Raw genomic sequence first — 20,680 nt, 5'->3', positions numbered from 1 at the left:
AGCCCACCATCCCCCAGACACAGCTCGAGGAGTTTCCTCATGGTATTCTGCTGCTGGGAAGCAGCATAGGAGGCACGCCATGTGCAACTCCGTGGGCCACCCGAGTGTATCCATGCTGCAGCCTTCGTGGTAGTGTGTGTGCTGTTAGGTTCTGCCCATGCTGGGAATGTGTGTGTTTCGTGTTTACTTATGTTTTGGCAAACAACATATGAACTTGGTGCAAAGTGAAGAGAGGGGAGAAACAGGAATAAGTGGTCTTCTGCCAGCCCCTGTCCTCCAGGGTGTTTGGCAGATAGGTTCGTTTGCTGGCCTCTTCAACTTGCTGTCTGACTTCTTCCATAAGCAGCCCTGTGATAAGGCTCTTGGGCCCGTTTTAGGGAATAGACAAAGCAGAAGCCCAGAAAGTTCTCTGTAATTTGCATCTGGGTGAATGGTGGGCCAGGTCTCCATTTCTCCGTGACTTCACTTTTTCTGTCATTTTCAGAACAGCCTGTCTAGGCTCGCTGAGCTCTCCCTGGGGACGGGCATGTTCCTTCAGCGGGTCCTGAAGACCTGTATCCTGTGTGGCTGCTGGCAGGGACACAGTGGTGGGTGAGGAGCCCTAGTGGTGGAGCACATGGGTGCCTGGTTTCAAAGGCTGGTCAGCCTCCCTCTCCCCTGCCAGCCAACCTGGGTCAACTCCTGCTCCTGAGTCAGAGCTTTCAGCACGACGTAGCCCCTGGTGTAGTCCCCAAGGTGCTTGAGCCCAACTTACTGAGGGACTTGCTGCTACCACATTGGTCACTGCCCCAGGGCTGCAATTGCCAGCTCTTTTCCACGGGCCTGTGATTCATTTGGACCAGGCACTGTTGGGAATCATGCCTCTTAATCTAGAAGAGCCTGTCAGAGAAAGGAATATCAATTTGTATATTAGCCTCAGAGATTGCAGTTGGGCAGCACAAGCCCTCTCTTTAGGAGATTAAATTTGAGTGGAACAGGAGACATTCAGGGTAATGTGCACAAATTGCTCTTTGGCCATGGCAGGCAGTGAGCCCCTGCCCCTGTGCCCTGCCTACTGTGTCCATGCTCACCTGGTGGCCTGTGCTCAGGCCCAGCCTATTAAAAACCTAAGAATATCACTTCTTTGGGGTCTTTGGCAGGGAGGAGAGCTTCAGTGTGGGGCTGTTTGGTTCTAAGGCATTTGGCAGAGTCTCTCAGAAGGCACAATCCAATTAGTCCTTGTGTTCACTGTTCTTTTAAACCGACTCTAAACACAAGTTTTTCTCAGTGAAGTATGAAATAGGTAGTTGCAGCCTGCAATATTAATGCATTTTCAATTTTTTCTGTCCTTCGTTTTGGCCAAGTAATAGCAGCGTGGATTAGCTTGGTGTGTCTGAAAGAAAGCTGGTAATGGATGCTCTCTTGGTGTAGGCTGGCCTGCAGAGTGAGGGCAGGTCCCCTGGGACCTGAGAAGCCTCATGTGCAATGTACTGGGGCCCAGAGAGGAAGAAAGACAGGCCGTGGCCACACTCAGCGTCTATGAGTTTGACTGTATGAGTGTGAGAGCTCTAGACAGTGAGTGTAAGAGCGTGTGTTGGATGGGGGAAGAAGGCCTGGGTCGCCATATGGGGCAGGGCAGGTTCATCTGTTGTCTATCCCCTGCTCGAGCCTGTGCCCTGACCCAGGGCCTGTAGTCTAGGGTTTCCCACTTGGCATTGAAACCTCGAAGACAGGTGGTCTCATCCACAGGTGGCGAGTGGGGTGCAATCTGTGAGAGCGACCCCAAGGACCTTGTGTTTACCCTGCACCCACCTGCCCAGGTGTGAGAATCCAGCTGGCTTGGTTATAGCCTCTTCTGGGCCTGCCCTGTGGAGCCCCCAGATTGTTGCTGAACCTTAGTGATAAAAGGACAAGGAGGAGGATACGGGGCATCTCAGGGCTTCCTTAGCATGGCCCTGGCTGCACAGCCAGCAAAGCCCCATGGCCGATGGCAGGTAGTTAACGCTGAGAGCTGTTTGCTGGGTCACTGGGAACCCTCCTCAGGTCTCATCTCAGTATCTTTCCACACATTGCCTCCCTTTTAAAAACTGGTAGGTTTAGATTGTTTCTTAAATGGGGTGGCTAGTGTGTTGAGTCTAGGTCCTCTCTTCCAGTGCTGGCTCAACTCCCTGCATGTGTACTCTGTCTGGCAGAAGTGACAACGGGAGCTAGACAGTGTGTCTGGGCATCAGGCTCCTGGGAGGAGCTGGTGTCCCAGTTCACCCTGAGGCTGGACGGAGGAGTGGGCTGCAGCTGCAAACCTGAGCCCTGGGTGTATCTTGATGGCCACTGTCTCGCACTGCGGGACTGGAGGAGGGTGATAGAGTTGTGAGCCAGCATGGCGGCGTGGGCAGGGCGGGCCTGTGGGTGTGTGAGGAGATGGATTGCCTGACAGGGCTGGGGAGGTTTTCTGGTATAGGCTCAGGGGGAAGAGAATTGGCCCAGTGAGAAGAACAGAGCTGAGTGTGTGTTAGTTATGAGTCTAAGGTTACAGATTAAAATTAAAGGGCTCCATGTTGGTGTTGAACATAAATCACTCCATTTCCGGAAATCATTCAAAAGTAAGAAGAATGAAAACCAAAACAACAAAATAAGAACAGAGCTAAGTCCACACCCTAAGCAGAGACAGGTGGCCCCGAGTAGAGGAACACGTAGCAGCATGTAGGTATGGGCACAGGGAGCCGCCAGGGCATGGCGCGCAGGAAAAGAGCTTAAGAGGCTGAATGACGCTCACCTTGCTCGACAGGACCTCATGAGAGGCAAGAACAGGCCTTGGTGAAGTGGGTCCCTTGGCCCTGTGTGGCTCCCAAGATAGCAGGGAGCTGTGTGAGGGGCCCCTGCACCCTGTGCCTGAGCAGAGAAGAGTAGTGGTCGCTCTGATGAGAGTTCACAGCTTCCCCTTCTTGCTGGAGACAAGTAGTGGCTCTTGATTGAATTCACAACACAATCAACAGGTTGGATTAAAGAAAAGAAAATGGCCCCAGCCCCTCTCCAGTGTGACCTCATGCTAAACTGGATGTGATAAAAGTCATCTTGCATGATGAGCAGTGAAAATCTGGATGCCCATTTATGAGACAGAAGGAGAGAAGCAGGAAAAGTCACAGAAAAAGAAGTAGACTTCGAACATGTGATTGTATGCACACATTTTGCCAAGAAGTAAAAGCTCATGATCCAGTAGAGTGTGAGTGCCCCCAAAGCCAGAGGAGAAGGCCATGGACCTGAGGGCCTTGAACAGGAGAGGGGCAGGAAGGCAGGAAAGAGGACAGACTGGAGGTGCATAGGAAGGTAGTACCCCCGGGAAACCCGCCACAAGAGCTGCACGGAGTTAAGAGAATAGTAGCAGTGTACCTGTTACACGTTCTGGTGTCAAAGGGCTTGGATATTTAGTAGAAAGTATTGAGATAGGAGAGGAAGGGAGAAATGGGTTTCTTATCATTAGTAGCTGAAATTGAAGACATACCCTAAGGAGAGCATTGAGTTGTTGAAGTGTGTTTAACTGGGTGTTAGTGGTTTCCAGAGGAACAAAACCTGTCGATTCATTTGTCTGCCTGGAGAGACTAGTGGATTGATTGGTTATGAGGGATTGGCTCATGTGATAAGGAAGCTAGGAAGTCCTGTAGTCGGCATCTAAAAACTAGAGACTTAGAAAAACTAGTGGTGGAACTCAATCCAGTTTTGAAGGCCTGGTCCACGAGGCTGAGATGTCCCAGCTTAAACTGGGAGGCAGAAAAAAGAGAGCCTCACCTTTTCTTGGTTCTGTTCGGCCTTTGGGGGGTTGGATGCTGATGCTCATGTCACTGTCAGGGAGGACAGTCTTCTGAGTCCACTGATTCCAATGCTGATCCACCCCGTGGCCTCAGAGACACACTAGGATGTGAGGTTTCATCTGGGCACATCTGGCTCAGTCATGAAATTAACAGTGACAGACACCACAGAGGTGAACAAGAGATGGGCCAGACAGACACTGCACAGGACATGTGATGAGCACAGCCTAACACGGGGCGGTATAGGCACAGTACCAGAGAGCCTCTGCTATAAGAGCAACCAGTAAGAAAAATACAAACTGTTCTGAGTATCAAAACTTAACACATAAAACAGTAAATAAGATTAGAATGCCACGGAGGGATACAGTTTTTATAAGACAGGAAGTACAAGAACATACACAGAAATAGACACACATATATCAAAATATAGGTGGGTTAAACTCTTCTATTAAAAGGAAAAGACTTCCTGATGAATTACAAAGCAAAACCAAGAGGCTGAAACATGTGGGTTGTGGGGCCATCTGTTAGTCCTAAACACAGAAGCAGGGGTTGTCGTTTTGGTCATGTTCAAGTCTAAATTCCAGCCATAAAGCAGTGTAGAATACAGGATGGATATCAGTGTGCCAGAGAAGAGCACCACTGTTCAGGAAACTGACATGTGCAGAGGGGCAGGGAGAGACGGTTGAGGATGTGAGCAGCAAGTGAGTTTACCTTCTTGTCTGTGACATAGCAAGTTGTATTGTGAGTCCCCAGTCCCCAGAGTTAGAGGACACATTCTTTAAAGAGTGTTCGTAGAAAATGTCCATAGATTAATCACACATTGGGTAATAAAGAGAAGCTTTATAAACTTTATAAACCTTTGTAAATTCAAATAAAACCTCTTCTAATGGTGATGTGACGAAATTTGAAGTCACAAACAAAACTAGAAAAAGAAAAGGCTCCTATTGCTTGGAAATTCAAAAACAAAACAAAGACAAACAGAACAAAACATTCTGTCTTAATTCTTGGTTCAAAGAAGAAATGCAATTCAAAAGTGCGTAAAATCTAGAAAACAATTGTATTGAAAGCAGTCCTCATCAGAGCCAGTGGAAACATCTAAATTCATGGTTTAAATATTTATACCATGGGACAAGAAATCATGAATATACATGGACTAACCTCCAGCTGCAGAAGTCAGAGATGCAGTAAAAGAAAACCCCAGTAAGACAAAAGTTAGGAATCTAATGGTCAAAGCAGTGGTTAACAGCAGAGCAAGAAGTAGTAGAAATAATAAGAGTCCAGGTGCCTGTTACTTGAAATGAAGCCAATAAAATAGATGAATTATTCACAACTCGAGTAAAATGTAATAGCATCACCACCCAAAATAAGAAGCAGGACTAATTATGTTCAAGCTTCTGGCTGGGGAAGGCTTAGAAAGCTTCCAGTGCTGAGGACTCTATGTGGCCAGGTGGGGCCCCCACACCCTACACAGAATATTCCCAGCTTGCACCCATGGCTTAGACCTCTCTGCATATGTCAAACCTCTATAGTAAGGTAAGTGACAAGTAAAAAATAACCCTAAAAAGAATATGGTTTCTACATGACTTCTGTGGAAAGAATTATGAACTATATTGCAAGTCCTTTTAAATAAACACAAACATCTGGAATAGATAATATTTTCCTAGAAAGTTTCTCATCAATTCTGAACCCAGAAAAGAAAATTCTAAACAGGCCACTTATTAAAGAGCAAAGTTGGCACGAAATAGCTCCGGTTGTCTTGCTGCCCTCTCCCAACAAAGAGAAATGGAAGATGCATCAGACGGAGCCAGTTTCAGGGAAACTTCTACCAGATTCTCAGGATAGGCACCTGCAAGGTATATGGACGGCCCCTGAGTATAGAGGAAGGGGGAGGGCTCTTTGGTAGTGAGCAACTGTGTCGGTAACAACTGTGGTTTGCACAAGGCCTTGCACAAGTGCACACCTCACAGAGGAGACATGTTAGTGCATGTTAGTGTCAGCATGCTAGGAGTGAATGTCATTGGCAAGTTGAAATACATTGTCTTGGTCCATCGGTAGCTGCTATCACAGAACACCAGAGGACAATAATTTATAATAAACAGTTATTTCTGCCACCTACATTTCTGGAGGCTGAGAAGTCCAAGGTCAAGGGACCACATCTGGCAAGGATGAGAAGGGTAAGGGCACCTGAGAGCTGCACTGAGGAGTGGCCAGACTTTGTTAGCAGACAGCCTCTGAGCTGCAGCTGCGGCACAGTTTCGGGCTCCTTCTAGGCTGCTCCTTGGAATCCTGGGGCCTCCTTAGCTAGCCCATGTCTGGGTGGAGAGAGGAGGTTAGCTCTGAGTGCATGTCCTCTGGCTCCTGAGGTCCCTGGCCAGTGGTTGGCCATTGACAGTACCCATTCTCAAGCCTGAAATTACTGGGACTCCTCATATCCACCACTCCCTAACCCTCCCACCCTGATGTGTCCAAGTGTTATTACAGTTCACTTTCCTCCTGGAGGAGGCCTTCAGCTTCTGTATTCTATAGAGGAATCTGAAGTAGCAAAAGAAAGAAAATACTGTGACTGTTCATTCAAAGCAGTGGCAAATTTAGAATATGTTCTTTCCAGTTACTGTGTCCCTTTTTGCCCCAGAGATTTTGGTGTCTCTCCACATTATTCCCAGAATGACTGTGACTCCATGGCTAATCTGCAGACAGAAGTGTTAAGGAAGGGAAAGGGTGATTTTTGCAAGAGGTAGCATGCTGGTGGCCTTGCAGATTCAGGCTGCTGGGATTCCCAGGAAAACAGCCCCCCGTCCTATGTTCCCTAGCAGGAGGAGGGGATTGGGTCTGGGGAACCTTTGAATGGTGCTTTTGGGACCTCTGGGGCCAGGCAAGGTTCTAGGCTCTGTGCTGTCTGTAGGCCCGCAGAGCCCCCTGCACCTGCTGACCCTTGGCCCTGTGTTTTCTCGCAGCTGGAGATGGAGCTGAAGATGCTGAAGTCCCAGCCGGGCTCTGCTGAGTCGAGCTTCCCGTTCTGCAGAGAGGAGGTGGACACACTCAGGTACGCTGTGCTGGGGCTGGGGCTGCTGGCAGTGGGAGTCTACTAGAACCCCTTCCTCCACTGCCTCCTGGATGGCATTTTGTTCCTCAATCACATTCCATCCGCTTGGGTTCCTCTGCAGGGACACTCATCTCCACTGGGCTGGACCTTTTCCAGTATCCTTTTCTTGGCCAGCACTGGCAGACAGCTGGGCCTTGCAGCCTCCCCCATGTTCAGGAGCTCGCAGACACTCTTGTCGGGCACCTGGTGGGACCTGCCTTTGCTGCCAGCAAGGTAAAGCAACAGGCCCATCTTCTTGGCTTGTGCAACTCTAGAGGCAGCAAGGAATTTATGAGCAGTGGAATACTGGGAGGTGCAGATGAGGAGAACTGCTTACAGAAGCAGTAGCCCGACCAGATGTGCTTTCTGTTGTCAGCTGGGCACCTTTGTCCATTATTCAGGACGCGCTCACTCGCCCTGAGCTACTGTTTTCCTAGATGCGCTTCCTGCACCTCCGCCATCCAGCACCCCTCACTTCTCTGTAAGCAGAGACCGCAGGCTGAGATTGTTCCCAGATCTTATTTCCTTTCTCCCCAAGACATGTCAGGGTCCTAAAGGAGATCCAGATGTGTGGGTGGGGTGCTGAGCAGCCCCTCCTGACTGACCCCTGATGCACACTTCAGCCCTACCATTCAGTTTCTAGTCGAAGTGGCAAGTTTCCAGTTCTAGCATCTCTCATGGGAGACAGCAACTGTGGATGCAGAGTGAGTGTGGCTGAGTGGCCATGCCTGGGGAGCCTCCCTTCTGCCCTAAGTGTATGCCATGGACCAAGTGTCTGGCATCCAGGGCTTCTCACCCAGGGAGCTGTTTCTGGTGAGTGAAATGAGAACAGACCTGGGAACCAGGACAGCCCCAGTGAATACCAGGTGGCCCTTGGTGAGGATACTGGTGCTGGAGTTTTAATGGCCCTCCCTGGGTTGTGCAGCCAAGGCCCAGCAGACTGGGACAAACCCTGGTACCCAGGGCTAAAGTGGCCTCAGCTGTTTCTCCCCTGTGGGTTCCATTTTCTCGTGGGTAGTGTATGGATGACCCCAGCTTTGCAGGGTTGTTGAGTAAAAGCAAGAAAATATGTGCGCTGCCTCTGGTCCAACCAGGCCCAGAAGTGTTGAGCCAAAAACAGTTATGGTCCCTTCCAGGTTTGAGGTTTCCTCCCTCATTTCTGAAGCATTTCTAATATATGGACGGAGGCCTTATAAATAGCACTTTGGAGACCTGCCAGATCCCAGGCTGTTTGTTTTGCGCTCGTTCCGTCATTCACTCGGTAGACACCGCGTGTGCGCCGTGGGCACCGTCAGGGCTCAGCACTGAGGATGATGGAGTGGTGAGCAAGACGCACACTCTCCGTCTTCATCAGTTTTGTGGTTTAATGGGGACTTGGGGGGACATTATTCACAGGCAATCCTGGCTCTGTAATTATGGATGGAGAGGAATGTGGTGGTGCTGTGAGAGCAGGTGTCTGGGGGCAGGGGGCTCCCCTGGGAAATACGTTTGTGTGTGGCCATGGGTTAACCATAGGATGCCAGGGGAGCTGGAGGCCAGGCCTGGGCCCCAGTGAGGGTTTGGTCTTTATTCTCTGAACAATGGGAAGCCATTATGTGTTTGAAAGTAGAAGAGCAACATGATTGAATTTGCAGCAGCCAGCACCACTGGCCTCCAGGGTGGGCAGCTCTCCCCAGCTGAGTGCCAGGCAACATCTGCTGTGGGACACCCTTCCAAGCTGAAGTGACTGTTCCCAGCCAGAGGAGGGCCGAGCATATCTCCTATACATATACCCCTCAGCTCATGGAGCAGCCCTATCTGTGGTGAAGAGCTCATAATACAGAGGTGTGAGTGGTGGTGGTGGTGTGTGTGTGTGTGTGGGGGGGGTGTTCAATGCAAGAGGCATTTGAATGAGACTGGGAGGCCCCAAAAGATGGCTAGCAGCTTAGGAGTGCATGCCGCCAAGGGCCACAAAGGCAGGAGAGCTCAGCTGGTGTCTGCCATGAGAGGAACAAGGGCCAGGAGCTGGCCGTGGAGGAGGTATCCAGAGAGTGCTGGGCTGATGGAGGCCCCAGGTCAGCTCTCATGGAGGAGGCACCAAGTGCTCAGGAATCAGCATAGTTGGCCCCTCACCTGACAGAGTCCTTAATGCCATGCAAGACAGGTATGTCCTGTGGTTGTCCCCCCCCCTTCCACCCCGTGTCCCTGGGAGTCCTGTTATCAGGTGATGCAGTGAAGGGATTGGATTTGGGTGTTGGCAGGTGCGCCTCAGGGTATTAGCCAAGGGGGCAGAGGACAGTCTGCCCCAAGGGCCTGAGGCTATCAACATGGGCCAGCACTGTGTTACTCAGCTCTCCTGTCACAGACTGGCATCCTGTCTTCTGCCAGGACTCTGGCTGCCCACAGCTCTCATGCTGCGGCTGACAGGAGCATGGCCAGGCGTGGGTGGGGCTTGTGTGGGCTGGAACGCTTTGGGTTTATTTTTTAAACTTCAAGAAAGAGCTTTATTGTTGACATCTTTTGCTCAACGATCAAAGCTTCTTGTCCCCATTGTCTCACTTGGAAAACGCAGCTGTGGAAAGAAGCAGCTTCGTGGCTGGCCGCTGGGAGCTGGTCGGCATGTGTCGAGAGGCTTTGGTGGAGTTTTGCACCACAGTTCTGCAGCAGCACTTCTGACTTCCAGCCAAGGAGCAGCTGAGGGTGGAGATGGCTGTCACACAGGTACCTGCATCTGGGTGGCTGCTCCACACTTGGGTCATGTGTGACAGGCAACCCCAGGTGAGCAGGGGCTCTGCGTAGTGCACTCAGCCAGGGAGACAGTGTAAAACCAGGACTCGCAGAGCCCAGGCGGCTCCTCTGGCTTCTCAGGGACAGATTCCTGTGCAGGTGGGGGAGTCCTGCTTGGCCAGGGTGCTGACCCGCCTCTCCTTCCACAGACCTGTCTCTCTCTTAAGGTCTGTTTCTTCTACTGGGTGGGCTAGCATCTCTGGCGCTCCCTGCCTCTGCCCAACCCTGCAATGGCACCCCCTGTACCTTCTCACTTTCCTCCCACGACCCCAGCCATGGCTCAGGGCAGGCACATGGGTTGTGCCTCAAGTGTCCCATAGCATCACAGGTAGGCTTGGTGCTCTTGAGATAGCCATATTTGTAGCTCACTTTTGTCCTGAACGAGGAGCATATTGTTGTAGTGAGTTTTCTTCAGACAACATCAGGCAGCCCTCTGGCTGGGAAGTAGTGACAGAGGGGCTGGGGCCAGCTGAACGAGCAGTGTCTCTAGACACCAGAAGCATCTGCCCCAGCTCCCCTGGGGGAGACACCAGTGCTGTCAAGGCCAGAGGGCTCGTCATTGTTTCCCTGCAGCCGCAGAAGAGAGGGGAGACTTAGATGACCCCCTTTGAACGAGGGTCTGTTTCTCCTTTTGATTCTCACTTCTGAGCGTGAAGTGCTTTTCCTTCAGTCCTCTGAAAGTTTCTGAGGAGTGGTTTTTGAAGTGGTTGGTTCAGAGAAAGACAGTGGACACGAGGGCCCTGCTGCTGTCAGCCAGCCTTTCCCCGTGACCACAGTCGGCCAGCTGGTCACAGGAGAGCTGGTGGGGGAACGAGGGGGACAGCACTGCCAACCTGGGTACTGGGAGTTCATATGTGTGTGCATTCACCTAGGTTACATTTGCTACACACAAGAGAGTAGACATACTTACTTGTTTTGTGTAAGTGACACACATCCCTCACACCACATCATCTCAGCACAGAAAACGGAAGTGTCAGTACAGATTTAAGTAGCAACAGCTGAGGCCCTTTCAAGTGGAACAAATCTGGATTCGTTATTTTCTGCTGTCAAATAGCAGCTCTGGCAAATCCTAAATGTTGTCTGTGGATTTAGCAACTGGGTAGACTTTCAGTGATTCCAGAGGCTCGTGTGTCTGTGCCAATGCCTGTTAGTCACACTCCGGAGCCTCTCCGTCACGGCCACGCTTACTGCCTGCCAGGTCCCACGGATGTGCTGGCTAGGCCCCAGTCCACGTGGGCAACCCCAGGCTTTGGGGGCTGAGGGAGCCCTGCCTGCTGGTGCTGGAGATGTCGGAGGATAGTGTGGTACTCTGCAGTACCCACTTGTACCCTGGAGCCCTGGCTGCACATTTAGGAGTGAGGTTGCAAGCACCTGGCTAGAAACCTGGGATTTGTCCCTGTGGCTTTGCTAGGAGATCCCAGCTGGGGTCTTTCACTTGGTGCCCTCAGAATTATTATTCTTTGGTTTCTTCTCAGCCTGGCATATCTTTGGAGACTTGGGCCTGGCAGATATCAGCCTGTTACCAGCTCCTGGGAGCTGGGTGGGGATGGTGCTGGAAGCTCAGCATCATGGTGGAACTTTAATGTCCCATTGACCTGGGGGATGGGGTCATCCTGCTGTACCTTAGCAGAGGACTTATCCCCAAGCCCAGAATCACTGTTCTTTGAAGAGGAGGGGCCTGTGGTACTCGGCAAAGATGTGGCATCACTGGCGTGAGGTGAAGCTAGGATGAGGGGTGCCAGTTTTCAAGAATCTTCAACATCCAGTTCAGTTCCTTGGCAGCCCCCTTTCTTCCCAGGTCCAACTCACACCTGCAGACCTAGACACACACAGCCAGCTGGTGGAGGATGCCTTGCAAGATGGAGGAAGGCAGTCCAGTGGGGACCTCAGGACTGGGGACAGTGAGGTGGTAGTCCCCTGAGTTCCCAGAATACCAGCTGTATGTCCTGGACATGGAACCCTCAAAAGGTTGAATGCACAACCAGCCATAGACATAGACCAAAGTCTCCAAAGACGTTCATTCCCCCAGCCACAGGGGTGCCACCTGATAGCGGGTAACCTTGAATATGCCTTTCTGACTTTGGCTGATGCCAGGGAAAGAATTGTTCTCCACCCCTCTGCCCCACAGAGCCCCTGCCCAGTGAGTCTACTTCCTACCCCAGCCTTCACAAGTGTCCCTGCCTGGCAGTGTAGCAGGGCTGAGTAGGTGGGCAGGCTGTGTCCCTGACTAGGATTGTCCTACCTTGGTTGAGTCAGGCTGACCAGGTAGCTGAGCTTCTATCCCCATCTGGCACTGGAGAGACAAAGGTGAAGGGGCTCCTTACTGCCCTCATGAACCATGTCTGATGCTAGCAGGCATCTCTGCCATTAGGATGGGAGGCCTTTTTTCTGCAGGCATCCCACTTTGTCAGGTTGGTATCAGCAGGGCCCATGGCAGCCCTGCACCTGCCCTGTCGCGTGTATACACGCCATTCAACAGAACTTCAAAACACAGGAAGCAGAAGCAGATAGAACTGAGGAGAGAAACAGACACTCAAGCATTTACAGAGGACACCCATGCACTGCTGTCCACAGTTGGTGGGGGGCCAACAGAAAAGCAGCAAAGATCTGGAACTGAATGTCACTGTCAGCTAACAGGTATGGTCAGTGTTTGCAGAGCACTATCCATTCTCTCTTAAAGTCCACTTGGCACATTTACCACAGTGGATTTTATCTTGGGTCACAGAACAAACCTTAGCAAAATTAAAGGAATCATATTCATGTACAGTATGTTCTCTGGCTACATTGAGCTCAAAGTAGAGGTCAATAACAGAAAAACAACAGAAAAATCTCCAAACGATCAGAAATGACACAAAATCTCCAAATGTGCTTCTGAATCCTCCACATGTCAAAGAGGAATTCTCAAGAGAAATATACACAACTGAGTGATAATGAAAATACAAAACTTTGTCAGATACAGTGAAACCAGCACTGAGAAGGAAACTTTCAGAGACATTCACATTAGAGAAGAAAAGAAGACTCTTATTTATGTGCTAATTGTGAGAACCTGAGGGAAGAGCAGAAGCAGCTTAGAATAGGCAGAAAGAAATAATGAAGAGCAGAAAGAAATGAAATTGATAAAAAATAGAACGGAGAAAAAATCACTGAACAAAATGCCATTTAAAAAAAAAATCCATAAAATTGATAAACTGCTAGCAAAACTGACAAGTATTAAGAAGCCACAAGACACACATCATCGGTATCAGGGCTGAAGCAGGGGCTTCCGCTGTGGATCCTGTAGTGTCACAGGGCACGGCAGACGGCTTCATGTTCAGAGACTCATTCACTTGGAAGCAAGAGATCAGTTCTTCAAAAACCTTCAACTACCAAATATGAAGTATGCCAAATATATATACCAAAATATGAAATACATACCAAAAGATATGTACCAAATATATACCAAAAGATGAATAGATTATCTGAATAGTTCTAGGACATTAAAAACCTGAAGCCATTATTAAAATGCTCCCAAGAAAGGTCTCTGCAGGCCCCAGTGGTTTCCCTGGGGAATTCCACTGAACAGCTAGAGAGCTTTTGGTGGCAGGTCACTCAGCCTCGTCCAGGAGACAGAAGAGGAGATGGCCAGGGTGGGGAGGAGTGCCCATGTCTACCAGAGACAGCCGGGTGAGCCTGTTGGCATCTTGCTGGGGGGCAGGAGCCTGAGAGCCCGTGACCTGCAAAAGTCAGGAAGGCAGTGGCAGCTCTGCTAGCTAGCTCTGATGCCCCACTGAGGTGGACACCATCCAGGGAACTGAGTGAAGAGGGCAGCAACCTCCTTGTATTAATCTGCAAGTGCCTATGAATCATAAATATTCCTAAAATGCTGCCTTAAATGAAGGCCTTCACCCCTTCTCCAGCTCCAACCCCCTTCTTCCTGCTTTTAGACATCACCCCCCACCCCAGGGGACACTTCCTAAGGCTTGGTGGCATAAAGCCTCTGAGCTCATCCTCTCCTGGTCAGGGACTCAGCTTTTTGGGGTCACTGCCACTCACTGTCTGCTGTCTGACTTCTAAGGCTTTGTGATGTTGTCTCTGTTATTTTCTTGTCTTCAGCAGTAGGCCTGAGGAAAATGAGAAAGCCTTTACTTTTGATTTTGCAGCATTTTGAGGGAGTGCGCGTTAATGAACCCGTTCAAGTCACTGTTGTAAAGCTCAAGGCTTTGTTTTTCCATTTCTGTATATATTTGAAAAGTGAAGCAGATGATTGAAGGCTGTTTCTCCTCCTTATGTTACAAATTAGCACCTTCTCTGCTTTCTCAGACCTTTTGTGTTGCCATATAGTTTGCTCCACTGTGTGGTCCATTAACCCCTTCTGAGCTTCAGTGACTTCGTGCTCTCAGCTATTCAGGAACCATGGCATCTTCATGGGCAAACTGCTGGCATGTTGGACTTAGGTGCTCTGTCCCTAGAGCCTATCTTTATTTGACTACGGGAGTCTGGTTGCTTCCAGGATTCTGATCATTCTGTTTCTGAAAATGGTGACAACTACTCACTTTAGTAGTAGCTGTCAGTAGCACAATTGTAATAAGTTGCCTGCTGCCGCTTATTTGGTGCACACCGTGGGCCACATCCCACATGTGCATTCTTGCCTTCTTACACCATCCCAGGACAGTTTCTAAGAAAGATGCTCACTTCATGGAGGCCTGGGTTCCATACAGTGGAGTACATCCATTTTCAAGCGTGGTTTAACCAGCAGTATTGAGAGTTGGGTGGTGGCAATTGTCTGTGAAAGAGCAGGTCTTAAGACACATATCATCTTCTGAACTCTAAAACAATGAGAAAAGCAGCTGGGTGTGATGGTGCACACCTGTAATCCCAGTGACTCAGGAGGCCGAGGCAGGAGGATTGCAAGTTTGAGGCCCTGTCTTAAAAAGAGCTAGGGATGTAGCTCAGTAGTAAAGCACCCCAGGGTTCATCACCAGTACCAAATAAAGAAAGAATGAAAAAAGCCAAATTCAGTCTACCTTTTCCTATCACTACATGCATCCATTTCTGCAGAACATCAGTGATCACTCTCCTCCCAACTCCACCCACACCATGGTCACGCTCTGAGAGGTGTGTACAAGATTATGTGATCACTACACAGTAGGTTTTAGGACATGTCCTAGGATCATCTTAATTTTTTTCAATCGTTATGTAGTAAAGTTACTGTTTTTTAATGGTGAATTTTAATCACCCCATATCAGAGAACAAAATAATTTCGTCACCTCCCAAGCCCTTGCTCTCCCTTTTGCTCATTCCTTGTGCTTCTTGCTCCGCCCACCACTGCTCTGCTCCCCAGCCCTGCTGTCCTGGGAGACAAATCCTCTGCTGTCACCTCTTGAGGCTTGCGACGTCCACACAGCATCACAGCATCACGTACTTGAGCGTCCTGATTGCCAGTGTGCACAAATCCACCCTTCTTGATCACTGTGACTTTGCAGGAAGCTTTGGGATCAGATGGCACGCATCTTCAGATTTACTGCTCTTTTCTGGATTGTTTTGCTGCTTCTGACATCTCAATAAGTTTTCCTATCCCTGAACACTAGTGTCTTAAATTTATTTGGGTTTTCTTTTAGCAGTGTTTGTAGTTTTTAGGGTCTGATCTAATATCACATTGGATAAATTAATTCCTGAGTATTTTGTTCTTTTTGATGCCATTGTAAATGGAATTTTCTTAATTTCCTTTTCAGATTGTTCATGGCTAGTGTATGGAAATACAAGTGATTTTTTTTTTTTTTTTGCATGTTGACTTTGGATCTTGCAGCTTTGCCAAATTCTTTGATTAACCGGGTTTTCTTCTTTCTTTCTTTCTTTCTTTTTTTTTTTTTTTGCATATTATGTGTGGTGTTTGTATGGCATCTGTGAATACAACAGTTTACATTCTCTTGTGTGCTGGATGCCTTTTATTTCTTCGTCTTGCCTAATTGCTCCGGCTGTGTTGAATAGGAGTAATAGAAATGGGCCGTTTTGCCTTATTCCTGATCTTAGGGGAAAGCTTGCAGTCTTTCGATGTTGGGATTGATGTCAGCTATGAGGTTTTGGAAAAAAATGCCCTTTATCATGTTGAGGAAGCCCCTCTGTTCCTGTTTGTTTTGTGTGTTTCTTGTAAAGGGGAGATGGATTTAGTCAAGTGCTTTTTCTGCCTCCACTTAGAGGAGACTTTTATTCTATTAATGTTGGGTGTTACACTGGCTGGTTTCCAGATATTGAGATAGCTGTGCACACCTGGTAGCACCCCTTCCAGTTTGCTGAGTTGGGGTTAAGGATTTCATGCCTGTATTCATCAAGGTTGTTGATCTCAGTTTTCTTTAGCTAATCTTTGACTTCAGTGTGAGCATAATGCTGTTCTCAGACCAAATCAGGCAGGGTTCCCTCCTCATGAGCTTTCTGGAAGAGTTTGGGAAGTATGAGTGTTAATTCTTTGGATGTTTGGTAGAACTCAACAGTGAGGCAATCTGGTCCTCTTTTGATTACTGATATAATCTCTGTATTTTTTATGGATTTGTTGATATTTTCTATTTCTTCTTGTGTCAGTTTTGGTAGTTTGTATTTCTTGGACTTCATTTGTGTCTCAGTTATCACATTTGTTTTTATATGTGTTTATGTATTCTCTTATAATCCTTTTGATTTCAGTGAAACCAGTAGTAATGTCCCCTCCCTCATTTCTGAATTTCATAATTTGAATCTTCTCTCTTTTTTATTAGTCAATCTGGGAAAGATTTGCCAATTTATTGACCTTTTCAAATCATCAGCTATTGGGTCTATGTATTTCTCTATTGCATTTCTGTCCTCGGTCTTGCTCATCTCCGCTCTGATCATTATTGTTTTTCTCTTTCTGCTGGATTTGAGCTAATTTGCTCTTCTTTTTTCTAGTTTCTTAAAGCCATACTGTTAGATTATTGACTTGAGAGCTTCCTTTTTTAATTTAGGATTTATAGCTGTAAGTTTCCTTCTTGGTTTTGGTCTCCAGGTATTTTCTAATTTCCCTTGTGAGTTCATCTTCAACCCATTGTTGTTTAAGAGTGTTGTTTAATATCCACCTATTTATGAGCTTTTTATTTTCCTTCTGTGATTGATTTCTAATTTCATTGCAGTAATTCCATTACATTAACAAGTTTAACTTAAGACTTGTTTCAAGGTTTTATATGTGATCTATTCTGTAGAATATTCCACATGCTCTTAAGAAGAATGGCTATTCTGTTGTTAGGTGTATGTCTTTATGATCTAAGTGATTTATAGTGTTGTTCCTCTCCTTTTCCCCACCTTTTTTTTCATTAAGGATTGGAACCAGAGGTCCTTTACCACCTGAGCCACATGCTCAGTCCTGATTGTTTATTTATTTAGTGGAACTGGGGATTGAACCCAGGCCCTCTTGTATGTGAAGCACTTGCTCTACCACTGAACTATATCCTTGGACTTACTTTTCATTTTTTATTTAGAGACAGGGTCTCACTAAATTGCCCAGGTTGGCCTTAAACTTGTGATCCTCCTGCCTCAGTCTCCCAAGTTGCTGGGATTGCAGTCATGTACCACTGGACCAGTCATTGCTAGTTCCTTTTCTTTCTTACTGATCTTTCTGACTGATCTGGATATCTTTCATTCCTTTTTATTGCTAAACAATATTGCAGGATTTTTTTTCTTTTTTTTGTGTGTGTGTATATGTGTGTGGTAAGAACAATTAAAATTTGTCCTTTCAGCAGTCTTTACGTGTGTTTGATACATTTGTTGTTCTTGGCTGTGGTCACCATGGTGTAGAATAGGTCCCTGAGCTTCCCACGCCTGTGTATCCTTTGATCAGCACCTCCCGTTCATCCCCCAGCCCCTGGTAACCACAGTTCTACTTCCAGAGCCTGCTGCCCTGGGTTCAGATTTTTTTTTTTTTTTTTTGTACCAGATTGAACCAATTCATCTGTTGAAGGACACGTGGGTTGGTTCCATAGTTTAGTTATTGTGAACTGAGCTGCTATAAACATTGACGTGGCTGTGTCACTGTAGTATGTTGATTTTACATCCTTTAGATATATACCAAGGAGTGGGAGAGCTGGGTCAAATAGTGGTTCCATTTCTGTTTTTTTGAGGAATCTCTATACTGCTTTCCAGTGCGGTTGCCCCAATTTAGTTCTTTCCATTTCTCAACATGAATAGTCCTGTAGTAAATACGGTTGTGCAGATATCTCTATGGCATACTCATGTCCTTTATTTTGTGCATGGATCCAGTAGTGGGATTTCTGGATCATATGGTAATTCTATTTTTAATTTTTTGAGGAATTTCCATACCTTTGTTCATAATGGCTATACTCATTTATATTCCCACCAACAGTGAATACGGGTTCCCTTTCCTCCTCATCTTTACCAGCAGTTGTTATCTTTTGTCCTTTTGAAAATAGCCATTCCAGCAGGTGTGAGATGATGCTTCTATGAGGTTTTGATTTGCATTTCTCTGATGATTGCTGACAATTGATAATGAGCATTTTCTCATAAACCTGTTGGCCATTCATATGTCTTATTTTGCAGTCAGCAATAGAAACCTTTTTCATTTCTGATATCATGACTTTGTGTCTTTTTTCTTTTTCAGCCTTGTTGGGACTTTACAATTGGATTGGTCTATTTAAAGTACTAGTTTTCAGATTCTTTAATTTTTTTTCCTCTATTGTTTTTCCATTTTCAATTTCATTGATATTTGTTTTATAGTATAGTTTTCCTTCAGCTTGCTTTAGGTTTATTTTTTCCCCCTTTAACTTCCTAAGGTAGGTGCTTGTTTTCTTCCTCCTTTTTGTTTTTGACAGTACTAGGGGTTGTACCCAAATCTTCGCACATGCTGGACAAGTGCTCTACCATTGAGCTACTTCCCAAGCCCTTTTTATTATTTCTTATTTTGAGATAGGGTCTTCCTAAGTTGCTGATGCTTGCCTCAAATTTGCCATCCTCCTGCCTTGGTCTCCAATCCCCCTGGAAATCAGGGTACCTGGTGCAGGTGGTACTTGTGGTCTCCTGTGCAGGGTGCCAAGGCTTTGGGGCCGTGGGGCAGGGAGCATGTTGTTTGGAATCCTTATGTACAGCAGCCGTGTCTCCTGCATGGGTGGATACAGATTTCCTATGTCACAGTCCAGTATGTCACAGTCTACTCTGTAGTTTGCTGCTCTTATCCCCCTCTTTTGTCTCCTGAGCTGTTCTTCCTTACATTGATACCTTGAGGGACCCAGGCTCCTAATGCCCAGGTGCAGGAGCTGCCCCTTCCTTGCAGGCCTGGGTCTTCTTATTGCAGAAGGTGCTTGGAAAGCACAGTGGGGTACCAGGTGTGGGTGCATACAGGCCTTCTCAGCCTGCCCACACCGCTGGTGTCCACACAACATAGACAGTTCTGTCCTTGTGCTGGGTCAGTTTCTCTTTGCTTGGGTCTGCGTGTACCGCATGCAGCTGGCCGTCTCGGAATCCCATCTTGGCACTCGTGCTCAGCGTTGCCGTATATTATTTGTTTCCTCTGTGTTGCCTGAGTCTGCTCACACCTCCTGCTTTCTGCTCGGTTATTTGGGCCACTTTTGGCGTTCCATCTAAATTTCACTGCGATGCCCTGGACTCTTTTCTCTGTTTAACTTTTGTGCTTACTCTGGGGCTCCAGGGAATGCACTGTGCCTCCTGGGTCAACTCTTTCCCATTGCAGTAAACCACAGAAGCTGCACCTCCTCATCAGTACTTCACCCTCATCCTTCAGCGCTCCACACATAAGCCTGCATTGAAAAACCTCAGCTCTTGATGGCATCTGTCTTGTTTCTAGTCTTAACTCAGTAGGAGACAGCTTATTATATGTAACAGGTGGCCAGGGTCCACAAGGAGGATGCCAGCTGGGCAGCACAATGAGCTTTTGAACAAATGTGCATAAGCGTGCAGTTCTGTATCGCTTAGTGACTGAATGTGTTCTGAAAACTGTGTCGTTAGCTCTCTTATCAAGAAGTGAACATCAGGCTGCGTTTATATGAACTGGAAGGCTGTGACATCACAAGGCAATGTGATCTTACAGGACCATCCCAGTGGCTCTATGGCACGTGACTGTACTTGTTATGCGTTTGCTTTTTTGCTCCCTCTCTCTCTGCGAGGTAATAGTTTGCCTGAAAAGGTAGGTTGCAACAGAAAGCACACCCTTTTCAAATGAGCAAACAAATTTGTCTTATGTGGGTCTGCCCTCTGACAGCTCGCTGGGATGGAGTGTGGCCAGCCATTCTATTCAGATATGTCTGTAGCTTCCAGTGTGGCTTAATGACATTTAGCCCTCAAGGCCTTCTGCCTATGCAGCTTCAGAATGCACACTGTCCAATTTTAGCATGTCATCTTGAGGGGTCCTTCTCAGCTTCTCCTAAAGTGAGAAGTGCCTCTCTGCAGAAGATCCTTCTTGGAATGGCCCCAGAGGCTGTTTGTGCCACATGCCCATAGAGTCATCATGGGAAACCCTGCGGTACAGCAGCCAGAGTGTCAACCTGAGGCCATCTGCCAGGCCTTCTTCACCAGCCTAGTGATCAGGCCTGCCACATAACCTCACAAGTCTCAGTTTCCCTTTTTAAGCTGGGGAGTGACAGCAATGACCAAATAATGTATGTACTTCACATACGTGAATCTGTAGGTAACTGTCACCTGTGGCACATAGCACATCTCACCCTGCATGTTGTTTCCAGCAAGTCAGGGCTGCCTTGGGCTGCAGCCAGAGTCATCTGTGCTTAGGGCACTAGAGTGAGCAAGGATACCCCCTGACTCCTCGGAAGGGCATTTGGTGGGGTCCATCAGATGAGAGAGGCGCACACCCTCTGACTAATGGCTCTGCTTCTAAAAGCACATCCTGGGTTGGATGCTGTGCTGAGTTTTCACACACATGCACACCATGTGGGCCATCACCACACCTGGAACAGGGAACCCCCAAACATTTCCTCTTGCTGGGTTGTAATCCCTCCCCTCCTCTTTCTCTTTCATACTCCCTGACACCTACTGATCAGTTTTCGGTCTCTGTAGATTGATTGACATTGTATAAGGTTCTAGCGGA

The 20,680-nt window shown here is 47.7% G+C and overlaps 1 protein-coding gene across 13 annotated transcripts in view; it reads left to right on the top strand.

Moving 5' to 3' along the window:
- Nucleotides 1–20,680, top strand: part of Mad1l1 (mitotic arrest deficient 1 like 1) — a 354,495-nt gene that overhangs the window by 215,027 nt on the left and 118,788 nt on the right. For 12 of the 13 annotated variants that reach the window (XM_078023582.1, XM_078023580.1, XM_078023581.1 and 9 more), the window contains one exon: nt 6,737–6,825. In XM_078023582.1, the coding sequence (XP_077879708.1) occupies nt 6,737–6,825 (89 nt within the window). Of the gene's footprint in view, nt 1–6,736; nt 6,826–6,946; nt 6,981–9,380; nt 9,627–20,680 lie in introns of those variants that run through there. The other variant, XM_078023583.1, reaches the window with a different exon arrangement.

The sequence above is a fragment of the Ictidomys tridecemlineatus genome, chromosome 10 (genome assembly GCF_052094955.1).
Source record: "Ictidomys tridecemlineatus isolate mIctTri1 chromosome 10, mIctTri1.hap1, whole genome shotgun sequence".
Lineage (NCBI taxonomy): Eukaryota > Metazoa > Chordata > Mammalia > Rodentia > Sciuridae > Ictidomys > Ictidomys tridecemlineatus.
This window is presented reverse-complemented; position numbering and strand designations above follow the sequence as displayed.